The sequence below is a fragment of the Gallinula chloropus genome, assembly GCF_964237585.1.
Source record: "Gallinula chloropus genome assembly, chromosome: 1".
In the NCBI taxonomy this organism is placed as follows: domain Eukaryota; kingdom Metazoa; phylum Chordata; class Aves; order Gruiformes; family Rallidae; genus Gallinula; species Gallinula chloropus.
In genome coordinates this window covers 79,466,833-79,479,773 of record NC_140085.1, presented here as the reverse complement: position 1 = coordinate 79,479,773, position 12,941 = coordinate 79,466,833, and the positions used below count along the sequence as shown (strand labels likewise).

At 44.7% G+C, this 12,941-nt stretch overlaps 1 protein-coding gene across 1 annotated transcript in view; it reads left to right on the top strand.

Moving 5' to 3' along the window:
- Nucleotides 1-615: 615 nt before the first annotated feature.
- The window catches only part of DERA (deoxyribose-phosphate aldolase), a gene marked incomplete at its 5' end in the record, with an annotated part of 53,477 nt that continues 41,151 nt past the window's right edge, over nt 616-12,941 (top strand). Inside the window, 2 exons of the mRNA XM_084275316.1 lie at nt 616-646; nt 10,253-10,350. Of these exons, the coding sequence (XP_084131442.1) occupies nt 616-646; nt 10,253-10,350 (129 nt within the window). The remainder of the gene's footprint in view (nt 647-10,252; nt 10,351-12,941) is intronic.

Below are 12,941 nucleotides of genomic sequence, written 5' to 3'. Positions count from 1 at the left end.
CTGGTACTTTACTCTAGAAACTCTTCATTTTACAAGCTGAAGGATGTGTTTAAAATTAAAAGCTTGCAGGCCTTGCCCCATCGTGGAGCTCCTTGGGGGTTATGGTCTTTGTGCCGTATTTCAAGTAGGTGGTTTCACAGGTATGTATGGAATAGTGTACGCAGGATTCAGAGCTGTACCCCTTCCCTGCTTGAAGTGATGCTGTTGTGGGTTCTTTGCCAGCCCTCAGCGAGAAGGGCCTGAGTGGCAACTTGAAGAAAGTGGAAGCTGCCTGGAGACCTCATCATCACAACAGCATACTTGCTATTACTACGTGTTGGCGTAACTCCCTGTTGTAGTGATTCCTGTCAGAGAAGGGGGGTGGTCTCGTACCTAGTGGAGGCTGAGGGGTGGGGGGTCCGCTTTGGCTGCCTAGCTGCCCACGGGCCGGTTCGGTGGGCCCGGTAGTAACGCGATGGCAGCGGGAGAGCACTGCGCTCCCGGGGCTGAAGCGGACTGGCCGAGCCCGCCCCGCCGTCGCTTCCTGCCCGCGTGGGGCGGGACCGGTGAGGCCGAAGTCTGCCCGCCCCGCCCGGGTCCGCCAGCGGGGGCGGAGTGCAGCCGGCAGCGCGGGCCATGGCGGGCCGGAACCCGGGCACCGAGCTGGGTAAGGGGCGGCGGCCTAGGGGGAGGGCCGGGCCGCCCACCCGCCTTGCGGCGGGGCTGTGGAAGCAGGCCCAGCCCTGGCTCCTCCGGTGAGAGCTGTTAGCTGCCGAGCCGTGGCGTGAGGGGTTCCTGCGGCGGCAAACCGGGGAGCGCTGCTCGGGCAGGGCCGTCCGCCCAGGGAACGGGAGGAAAAGCTCCGGTAGGCGCCCGGACGGGTGAGGCGCCGGGTGGCTCCCGGCGGTGGGGCCGGCCGGCCTCCCGCCCACGGCTCTCCCTCGGCCGAGCCACCCTGAGCAGCGTGTGCGGGCCGGGCCGCTGCAAAGGCTGGCTTTTCTGAAAAGCCGGAGCGGGAACCGGCGATCCCAGTAGATCCTGTAACGTACGTACCGGGAAGCCTGTGGGGCTGATGCGCCTTCCCTTCGGGACTCCACGTGAAAAGGGAAGTTGGGGGTTGCCCGTGGCTCACAGCCTCAGCTCAGGCGGGGCACCAGGTTGCAGGACTCCACAGTCCTTGTCCTGTCCCAAAGCATGGCCTGGTCCCTTCTTGCACACCTTTCTGATTCTCACTGGAGCTGCTCTTCTGCTGATTGCTGGGGATGGGGAAGGAGAAAGGGCTACAGCTTTCTGGCTTGTCCACCCAGCAAATCCCAGCCGCAGTGGTGGAAGGAATTAAAATGATCAGCCTTCCTACAGTCTGCCCTCAAGGTATGATAATTCAGTCAATACAAGTAGATGTAAATTAAGCATAGGAGATACAGGGGTGGCATCACAGAAGACATGAAGGCAAAGGACAGCTGGTGTGGAACAGGCAGATTTCAAAGTTAGTAGGAGCAGAGTTCAGGACCACATGCTGCACAGGGTCACGTGGCTACACTCCTGTCTCTAGCACAGGCAGGGGCATTTTTACAGAGCTAGTATGCAATTAACATGATTAATATGCAGTTAACATGATTAGCCCGTGGACAACTGAGAGTTGACTCTCTTTTCATTCTCTGAAATGTTGTAATGAAATGTTGTAACTCCTGAAAGGAAGTTGTCAAGTTGCTCTCTGATGTGCCTGTCTGTAAGCTGCTTGCCAGGGTCAGGTGAGTTTCAACTGCAGCCATCTGAACAGCATCTTTTTCGGAAGCAAACCTGTTAATGTGGTGGCAAAAATTCAGTGTCAGGAAAAAAGGTAGCATGGAAGTTAGCAGATGCACTCCTCTTAAAGCTAGCTTGCATGTGGTGCTTTTTCTTACTGTAAATTTAATCTTACAGTTAATTATTAGTCTGTGTGGGGAGTCCAGAAACTTGGATGTGAAGTCAGTTAACTTCTTGTCAAACAGTCATCCTCCAACAGACAGGCATTCGTGTAAGGAGGGCTGTAATGCCGAGTGGGAAATTACTGGAAGGCAGAGGTGACCTCACTGGCATTTGACCGGATCTGCTGTACAGCTGTAATCATGGGAAAAGTTGTCAATGTGCTGCTGACCAGCACAGTAAAATTGTTGTGTTTTTTGCACCCACTAAAATAATCCTTGAGAATGTTCCAAGTATTTTCTATAACTCTTTCTTCTGTAAGTAACCCTCTCCTGCCCAAGAGGCAGAGTCAACTAATGTTCAAGAGGCGTTTGGAGGTCTTGGTTGACAGCAAGTTAAACATGAGCCAGCAATGTGCCCAGGCAGCCAGGAGGGCCAACTGTATCCAGGGATGCATCAAGCATGGCATGGGCAGCTGGTCCGGAGAGGGGATTATTCCCCTCTACACTGCAATGGTGCGGCCTCGCTTCAAGTCCTGTGTGCAGTTTTGGGCACCACAGTACGAGAGGGCCATAGAAATATTGGAGAGTGTCCAGAGGAGGGCAATGAGGGTGGTGAGAGGTCTGGAGGGGAAGTCTTATGAGGAGAGGCTGAAGTCCCTTGGCTTGTTTAGCCTGGAGAAAAGGAGATTGGGGGCAGACCTCATTGTGGTCTGTAGCTTCCTGATGAGCGAAGGGGCAGATGCTAATCTCCTCTCTTTGGTGACCAGTGATAGAACCTGAGGGAATGATATGAAGCTGTGACAGGGGAGGTTTAGCTTGGATACTAGAAAGAGGTTCTTCACTGAGAGGGTGGTTGGGCGCTGGAATGGGTTCCCCAGGGAAGTGGTCACAGCATAAAGTTTGGCTGAGTTCAAGAAGCATCTGGATGATGACCTCAGTCACTTGCTCTGACTTGGCTGGCCCTTTGTGGAGCCTGGAGTTGGACTGGATGATCCTTATGGGTCCCTTCCAACTCACAGTATTCTAAGATTCTGTGATTGTTAATGGTGAGCAACAGAGGGATCCTACTTAAGTTGCTGTATCTTACCTGGTAGCAGTACTCCAAAAGGACATATTAAGCCCTTGTCTTTATCTTTCATGATCACTAGCAATTCACGTTGCTTCTCTGGCTTAGGCACTTCAGCTTTTGAAGCTTTTGACATCTTTATTAGTAATTCCAACTATCTGCTCCTATCTCCCAGACCATTCTGCAGTTACAGTTTTCTAATGGGGACACCTAGTGGTAAAATATCTTTTACTTAAAAACATATTACTTCAGTCATTTTCTGTCTGCTATTTCTGTGCTTGCTGCCTAATGTCATTATTGTAGTAGTAAACTTAGAGAGCATCTACTTGTTTGTCAATGACAAACCAAACTCTTTTCAAATCTCAGCATACAGTGCTTTCCTGTGTGATTTCTTTTGGCAAAATAAATACATTTTTGTAAAAGCCCTCCCTTCGTCCCTCTGTTCTTTAGTAGAAGAAAAAATGGGTTGTATTTTTTTTAAATAAAGAGCAGATACCTGTGACATAGATAAAAAGTCACTGATTTGCACGAACTAGTCAGAAGGCCCCTAGTCTAATACAGTGATACATTTGCCATAAGGGAGTTGTGTAAGGAAAGTGGATAAGGAGTTTTACAAGTTTCTCATTGCCAGGCCCTGTTTGCAGAGTCATTCTTGGGTACTCCGGTTCATCACGATGCCTGCAGGGACTGAATTGAGTCTGCTTCTCTTGCTCTGCTCCCAAGGCCCCTGAAGTGTAATGGAACAGGTGCTTCGTGTTTTGTCACTTTTCAGAAAAGCATCATGTGCCACTTTACAACAAAATAGTGAAACACAACCATGAGCATCTGTTTTGTCATGTAAGCTAGTAGCATACTCCTTTGGTTTAACTGTGGGGATGCAGGCATCTGCCACGTGGGGTTTGTGCTCCCTACAGATGGACTTCTGATGCAACAGCTTAAGAAACTGGGGAGAAAGAAGTTCAGTAACCTTGGGTATACTCAGAGAATGGCAAGCAGGATCTTTAAAACCCAGCAGATGAGAGAGCCAATAATACTTTATACTTTGAGGTTGGTAGCAAGTAAAGTAGTGCAGGGGTTTAGCTCGGGCCCCATCCTGTTCAACTTTTTTTTTCTTTGTTTCCCAGTAACCTAGAGGAGGCAATAGGCTGCTTGCTCGTAAAGTTTGCAGATGACACTAAATTAGCCAGATCAAAGAGACTCATAGAGGCTGTTGGAAGGGGCTACTAGGATCCCCACGAGGCTCAGCAGGCCGAAGCAGAGCCCTGCCCCAGGGAGGCTAAGCCCTGGCACCACTGCGGCTGGGGCCTGCCTAGGGAGCAGCTCAGTCCAAAGGGGCCTGGTGGGCAGTGGCTGGGCACGAGCAGGCAGAGCCCTGGCAGCAGAGGTGGCCAGTGGCCTCCCAGGCCCTTCCCACGGGGACACAGACAGTCTCCTGTGTGAAGAGAGGGATTATCCTTGCTGCTCAGCACTCATCAGACTGTGTTGGGCTTTGTGTGTCCCCTACAGAAGGAGGAGTTTGATAAACTATCACAAGATCAGCAGAGAGCCACCAAGGCTGTCAGGGTCTGAAGCACCTGCCCCATGAGGAATGGCTGAGGGAGCTGGGCTGGTTCTGCCTGGAGAGAAGATGGCTTTGGGGGTCCTTTGGGCAGAGTGCTCATCCCTACGGGGAGCGTATCAAGACCACAGAGCCAGGATCTTCATAGCATTGCCTGGTGGGATGAAGCGAGGCAACCAGCTACTCTTGGGGCAGAGAAGTTCAGACTAGATATAGGAAAAACAACTTCCCACAGGAAGGTCAGGCGGTGGGACAGGTGCCCAAAGAGGCTGAGCAGTCTCTGTCCTTGGGGACTATCAAAACGCAGCTGCATAAATCCCTGAGCGGCCTGGTCTGAGCTCAGACCTGACCCTGCTTTGAGCAAGAGTTTGAGCAAATGACCTTCAGAGATCTTCCAACCCAAGTTACTCTATGATTACGTGTTTTTTTACCTCTGTGTGTGTGTGTATACGTATGCACATGTATGTATTCTGAGTAATGAATAATTGGTTGCAGTTGTTTTGGAAAGTATGTTCTTGAATTCTAAAAAAAATTAAATCTATCTGTTGCTCAGCCCCTCTGGTTGAAGGGCCAGAAATACATTCATTACGTTTCAATTGATATTTTTAATTATAGTTGGTATTTCTGAGCCATTTACATTTGAGAGCTAGCCTGTTGGAAAGTGGCATTTAGATAATGAAGTGTTGCATCCCTTTTCAAGACAGCGTAATTCTGTTCTAATATATTAATAGCTGGTTTTAGCCTGCAGTGTGGTTCTGTTTCTTCACTGTTCCTTTCTAACACCTTTTGAATCTGGTGGATAATTTTAATCAAATTTGAAGGACAGATAGATGTCTGAGAAATAAGTAAGTCATTGTGTGGAGTGACCAAATTAGTCCCTCTGTTGAGGGTAAGGCAGGCACAGCTCAGCAATTACGTGACCTTTTATTACATGATTTTTTTTTTTTTTTTTGGCAGGGGGGCTTTATGCAGGTAACAATGTCCTGTTTTACTTCATGGTTGGAAGGACCATAACAGGAAAGCTGGGTTATTGGGGTAAGGAGAGGTTTCTGGAGCCAGGGAAGAAGAGAGAGAACAGCAGAGGACTTGGACCAACAGGAAACTAAGCTCACGTTGTTCTGCAGCTCGCTTTCTGAGGAGAGGCTTGTCAGCAGTTTTCAAAGTGCTTTGGAGAATACTGTGATCGATGGTCAATGTTTTGTGATTTCACTGTCACAAGGTAATAGAACAGATTTCTAGTTCAGGGCTAATGCCTGCTTTGAGTACCTGAATGCTGATGACTGGGAGACCGAACTCTCATATAAGGAGGACCCTTCTAAAAATAAATAGGTTCATAGCAAGAGTCACTATGGGAGAATGCCTACAGCTTCTGTCTTAAGGAACTGAATAACCTCTGAACAGCTTGTGTGGTATGATACCTGCTCCTGAAGCCTTTCTCTCTCTTCAGTGGCTTTGGCTGGCTGTTCCTGGCCAGCTGGGGTCAGGCTGTGCCCCAGCTGAATACATCATTTCTCCACTAAAGGTCCAGGGCACAGCACCACTCCCTTCTCTAGAACTAACCACTTCCATCACTTCCCCTTACCCATCTTATCATGTGTTCATGGTGAGAGCAGGAACACACATGCTGCTTCTGGCATAGAGGAGGAAATACCCATGTTGGGGAGGGGTCAGGTTTTTTGGGGGACAGTGCTGCCTGAAACTCCTTGTGAAATTCCAGCCTCTGGCATCCTGAGCTTTGTTTCACCATCTGAAGGGATGCCATCTACACATTTTTTCAAAAGCTTCTGAAAAGCTTAGTCTGTTTTATGAGGAATGTGTTAGATATCTTAGATATTTATGTAATTATAGCAATGAAGTGGGTTTATTTATTGTTTTCTGAAGAAATGCTTGGTATTTTTGGATTCACGTTCTTCAAAAAGGGGAGATTAATTTCCTGTTAAGATTTTGAATATGATTTTTTCAGATGTCTTCAGAGGAAAAAGTAAACTTGAAGAGTGATTACAGAATATTGGCTAATTAGCTATAGTGTAACTGCTTTAATTACTTTTATCCCTGAAGCCACATGACTGTGCAGATGACTAGCAGATGACTTATTTAAAAAAAAAAAAAGACGTGTTCACACTGCAAGGTTAATGAGCCTAATTAAATATAGTTTTCCTTAGCCAGATACTAAATCATAAAGCTTGGGGTAGTGGGGGAAGGGGAGAATAAAAAAATCCGAAGACAGTCAGTTGTATTTCAAATAATGGTTTTATTCTGTTTTTTAAGGTGGGGTGGGGGAGAAGCTAGAATTGAGAGTGATTTTTCTGAATAGAGACGCTTACATTTAAAGATTTGGTGAGACCTCACATGGCAAACTTTGAAAGTCTATTTAGAGACAATTACTCTGAGACATATTTGTTTTCATTTGCCCACTGCTTTAATTAATGGAGAAGTGGGCTGGAATAAAAGGTCTGTGTTAGATAGAAGTCTCCATCTGCTGCTGCGTATCACCAGAACCTTTGTCCCTCCTCACCGTGCATTTTTTTTTTTATTACACCATTTTATTTCCTTTAGTGAGCTGCATAATGTCTCACATTAAGTTGTACAAGCAGGATGAAGTTCTGATTATGAATCTTTTTTAAAATTCTAATTATTTTAAGTTGGCTTTTTGTTAAGCTTTCCTGCCTGTGCTCTGCACAGTGCTTTGATAGCCCACGTTCAAAAAAATACCTGAAGGTCCAGATTCTGTGGTCTTTAAAGTCAACTTGAGTCTCAGGCACAGAAATCAGATACTACACCTCGCTGAGTTGCCATGTGTCAGCTACCTTCATGGCTAGCCTCAAGTTCCTGCAAACAGAAGGTAAAATGTGTTCCCTGGTGAACAGGGCTTAAGCCAACGAATTTCATCACAGTGGTAATGAACTAAAAGCATGAAATCAGCTACTGCCGATCTGCTGACACCTGGTAACTTTCACATGTGACTTTGGGCAAAAGGAGTTGAGAAAAATAGCGACTTTTTAACTTCCACTATTCTCCTCTCCCCCCCCCACCCCCCTTTTCCTCCATTGATTATGGATTCCTTAAGCATTCCTTCCCTATCCCCTGCAGAAGGGTGTGACTCCTGACTATCTCCTATGTGTTTCCTGCAGGGGTTACTCAGGCCTTCTGAGAGGCTCTGCTCACAAGTCAGGTAGGGCCAGATACAGGAGCAGTGTGTTTCTGCTGAACTCCAGCACAAGATTAATCAGACTGAATCTGCTCCAAATAATGAGTAATGAAGCGTTACTGGGGGAAATTTTGGTTCTTTCACTTTAAGGTTTATGCCCCAAGAATCAAGAAGACAACTTTTTTCCACATATAACAAACTGAATGCTCTCTTTGTAGTCTTCTTAACTTTTCACTAGAAGGCAGTAGCTTTTTAGAAATGAATTATTTGGTTGGATTTCTTGGTTGGTTTTCATTATGCAAAAATAATAGGTCAGAACAGAGTAGCTGAAAGGATCCCTATTTTAGAGCAAGAGGCCGAGTTCCTCATCTAAACTGCTGCTTGGATTTTATTGCATTTTCCAAAGGGACTGAAAGGTTACCAGCCACCCAGTAGGGTTCAAAAGTTATCTTGATAAATGGGATTATGACCAGATCATTCTACCTGAGCACTTGGCACATAGTAGGAGAATCCCAACACAGTGTTTGTGTTTCCTTCGTTCATTTACCTATTTGTATTTTCCTTCTCTGTGAACTAGTCAAATACATAATGGCCCCATGGGAAGTGATCACACAGAAGCCTTGACTGTAAAGCAACTGCAGAGGATGTAGAAGTTTCACAAGCTTATATTGCAACTTTCTCTGTTTGTATGGTTTGCATTTATTGATATTCAAAAAGAAGGAAAGGTCTAGCCATCGGTTTTGTAGCAATAGCTTTTCTCTTCTGCTTGCTTTCTACATGTCAGTTGAGTTTCTTGCTTTTGAGGAGGATTGAAGAGGTTTTGCTGTTTGAGTGGTTTGCAACTTTGCAAGCTCCTTCCTTTTCACTATCCAGTCAGATGCTAAAGTCTTAACTTCTTTAGGATTCCTTTGAAAGTCCTTCTTTGGCTTAACTTTTCTTGCTTTTGGCCAACATTTTGACCTTGCAGGTACTGTTCATTTAATTACTTGTATGCAGTGATAGGAGAGTGGTAGCAAGTCCTATGCTTTGAACAAAATTTCTCTTAGCTGTGTTTCATGCCTTTGTCCTGCATTTCCACGGAGTCATCTTTTCCCTAAATTGGTTTCTCCAGAGCTTTTCATAAGCCTAATTAGGAAAACAAGCTTGTATTTACACATAATTTAGCTAGTATATTAGTTCTACACTTTTATTTGGCCATTAAAACTATGAAGTAGGAAGAAAAAAAATTGTGGATGAAATTTCTGTACAAAATTGGTGATTTTGGCTGTCAGCTTTTTCTGTCTTAAACCTTTATAAATCAATGTGCTTAAGGGATACACAAGTTTCATACAGTAGTGAAGACAACTTGTAGAGATAGGATGCTCTTAAGAAAGTCACCCAGAATTCAGATCGCTTAGTACCTAAGCATGTGTCCATACGCTGACCTTGATTGATGATGGTGACTTGCTGACGGTTCATGGCTAATGATTGCTGCTGAGGTCCTCAGTCCGTTTCCATGGATTGTTTATATGATTAATGTTTAGAAGAATTATTTATGTTTTGTGATATGAGAGATTTTAAAGATCTTCTGCTTGATTTTTCCTGTGTACTTCTGAGAGCAGTTTGTATTCACTAACATTCAAAATAATACTTCTGGTTTATTGTACTACACAGAAATTTTAAGATCCGAGGGCCTGAACCCTCAAATCTCCTTTCTCTGTTGGTTACTCTTTGTTAGGTGGTGTCCAATTTTTTGGTGCTTCTCTTTCTGGACAGTTTCATTATCTTAGAAAGCATTGAGTATCTGCTTCTCTTTGGCTATTGTTTATGGCTGCTGATACTCACTGAGACTGTGAGTTGGGCTATCTGCAGTGGGCATCTTGAAGGAATTCACACTTTGAAAATGTTGCCATGAGTCCCCTTGCATGCTTGGCAAGTTGAGCACTTCACAGGCAGGCATTTGTATCACCATCTTCCAGGCAGGCATTTTCCCCAGGAATTCAGGGCTTTTGGATACCTGAAGTTCTTCAGTCCCTATTAGCAAATTCAGTAACACAGCTCTAGACAGTAACAATCCAAATGCTTTTGTGTATGCAAGGGTCTGTCCCGAAGTTCTGGTGACAGTGTGGGGTACAGTTCCTGTAATCAAAGGTTCTCTGACACAAGAAGTGCTGTTGTATCCTGGGTATCAGCATAGAGCAAAGGACTGAATAAATGTAACCAAATTCTGGAATCAAGAAGTAAATGGCAAGCAATGGCAGAGGGCTCTTCTGTGGGTTTGGTCTTGGCTTTGTTATATGCTACGTGTATAAAAAGCTTTGTAGTTCAAGACTGGCAGCGCAGTGTCTCTCAGCAGCAGTGAATTAATTCAGTTGTAATGGCAAACTAAACATGCTGTGTGAAACATCCAGGTCACAGATCACAGCCTAACAAGAGTTAATGCTATTGTGATATTTTGGACTGATGATAAGTAGGCAAGCCCTTAAAAGGACATGAAAGCACTACGTGCTCTTCAGGGGTTCCAGACCAAGAGACAACTGTCTTCTGAAGTTCCACGCCATATATTAAAAGAACGCAGAAATAGATGAGACTTTTTTTTCTTTTCCCCACCCCAGAACTTGGCTGGATCTCAAAAGTGCATGTGAATCGACCTGCAGTTGTGAGGCATGCAGAACAAATTAAAAAATGGCGAACTGTGAAAGGTAATTGGCAAGTAAGTGCTCTTTTTATGCATTCTGTTCCTGTATTTTTAAGGCAGTCACTCTCCCTCTCCAGGCTGCAATATTGAATTTTTTTCAAGATACATGTAAACTTAAAAGATGTGCTTGTCCATGTCTTGTTTTAATAATTTGTATTTGATGATGATGGGATGGAATAAGGTGACGCGTTTATCCAAACAAGTTAAAAACCTTATAACTCATGAGTGGCAAAACCGCAAATGAATTTAAGTCATCTTTATTCATGAGTGGATTAAATTGCATATTACTAACCCACCACATTTATTCTGTTTCCCAGACAGACCTCTCTGCGTGCTGCCTCCTTATTTTTTAATTTTAAAGCTGTAAGATACGATCATGGTCCCTGTCAAGTTTGACCTACCTGGATCGTTTTTCTTTACATAAACTTCCCCAACCTGTGTGATTTCTTTGCTTAACTAGTTCTTGCCTAAAACTCAAAAATCCTGACTGGCCAAGGCACTCTGGGTGGGGTGGGGAAGAAAAACACAGTAATAAAAGAGTGAGCCCATGAATGTGACTATTCAGCTCTGGAGGTAAGGCAAGTGGTTGGTTGTTGTCCATATTAGTATAGAATAGGTTCACATAAGCCATTGCTAAGGCCAGCGGTGGGAATGAACTTTTTTCTAAGTCAGACTTGGATTCCTTGAGATGTTTAGAGGGTGCTGGTTGCACTCAGCCTCTGCAGCTACTGCCCTCTGGCAGAACAGACAGACGCTGGCCTGGTGCACGTTTTGGTTCCTCCAGTTTATACGTGAGAATCATAACGCGAAACCACCAGGTCAGCAACATAAGCCAACGCCTTCAGCTGAGCAGAGCCATGGGCTGGGTTCTGCTGCCTCCGCGGCAAGACGGGAAGCACTGGGAGAGCAAGGGCAAGCAGAGCTGGCTGCAGGATGCCCCAAGTGCTTTGGCAGCGTTTAGCCGAGGGTGAGGTCTGAGAAATGCCACGCAGCAAACCTGGAGATCCCAGGGAGCTCTCAGCCATGGGGTTGTAACTGGTTTTGAAAGGACAGATTGATTCTTCAGTTGCCAAATAGCTGTTTTACAAGCAAATGCATGTGATTCCTTCCCTCTGCATGCTAAACAAGTTTTCACTTGCAATGGTGATGGAAAACCGGTAAGCAGGAAGAAGGGGACAATGAAGGATCAGTCTTAACAGTGGAGTGTAATAGAACAAAGCCAGGATCATTTAATTATACTTAATTCTTAAAAAAGCTGTTCAAAATAGCTGGGATACTGAGCTTAGCATGTCCAGCAGCCATTCTGGGGCAGCTGAAGCTGCATTCACAATGAGCACAGATCTTGCAGATGACAGTTTGGGGGTAATTTGATGTAGCTGCAAGATCTTATTGGAAGGTGATAGAGAAAGGCTTCCTGCCTGTTAGGTGAACCTGAAAGTTTGTCCTTTGAATGCTATGATTAAAGCGAAAATGGACAGAACTGAGGAAAGTTACACACCAGCTCAGCATTTCCTAAGAATTTCTTATGCATAAGAAGTCAGTGTAGCAGTCCAGTGGCTCTGAGTTCGGAAACAGTATCAGTGAGAAAATCCAGAGGGTGTTCTATAACCTTGGCTGTCTTCAGATACTGCAGGTGCAGTCATGTAAAAAGTAGGTTTTCTGAATTGACCAAAGTTACTATATAAAGAACAAAGAGAGCCAGTCTTTGATTACAAAGAATCATTGGGAAGAAAGTGATTTCATGTCACACCCTCAACATGGCTGTAGGAAAAATGTTTAATTATTACTAACAGTTCTCCACTCTCCTGTGTAGTAACACTGGCACTGAGCTACTTTGTAAGCTCTTACTTTGAGGAATGCCAGAAGCGTCTCTTCTGTATTTGAACACTGCCATTGCAGGATAGTCTTGTGCTGTTTATTTCACAGATTTTAAAGCTTTACGTGTTTGTATGTAAGCAGTGCCACAGATTCAAGTTTTTAAGGTTTTAAAAACCTTTTTAAAAAAATGAAGTTCATACCAGTTCATGGAACTCCCATGACTACATTTGTCATGATGACTTTAGCATTCATGACATAAGAGATGAAACAACAATTCCCTCAAATGAAGGATAAAAAATACCAAGTTAAAAACACTTAAAACCATTTAAAGTGAAAAACCCTTTTGAAGTATTAGAGGGTGAAAGTAGAAATCAGTTAGAAACAAGAAGTCCAGCTGAGACTAATGGGGGTCAGTAAGATTCATTACTCTGTTCAGTCACCCCTAAGCAACTTTCAGTATGACGTTTCCTGCAGGTTCAGAAAGGAGACTCCGATCAGCCAAAGGTTTATAGGCTGGGCAGCCACGTAAGAGTTGCAGAGTAATATCTCCATGCAGAAGCAACAAGTTTTGCTGCTTGTACTGACAAAGAGAAGGAGAAGAACTCAAATGGATGTTGCCATTGTAAACTCTCCCCTTGATGAATAGTTGACCACTGAGAGACATCAGCTTTGAGTGACTCCATCACTGTAAATGAGAATTTGCTAGAAAACCTTCAACAAATGTTTCAGAATACTGTCTTAAGCTCAATTTTTGTTCAGCAAGAAATTTTTAGCTGTGCTGCTCTTCC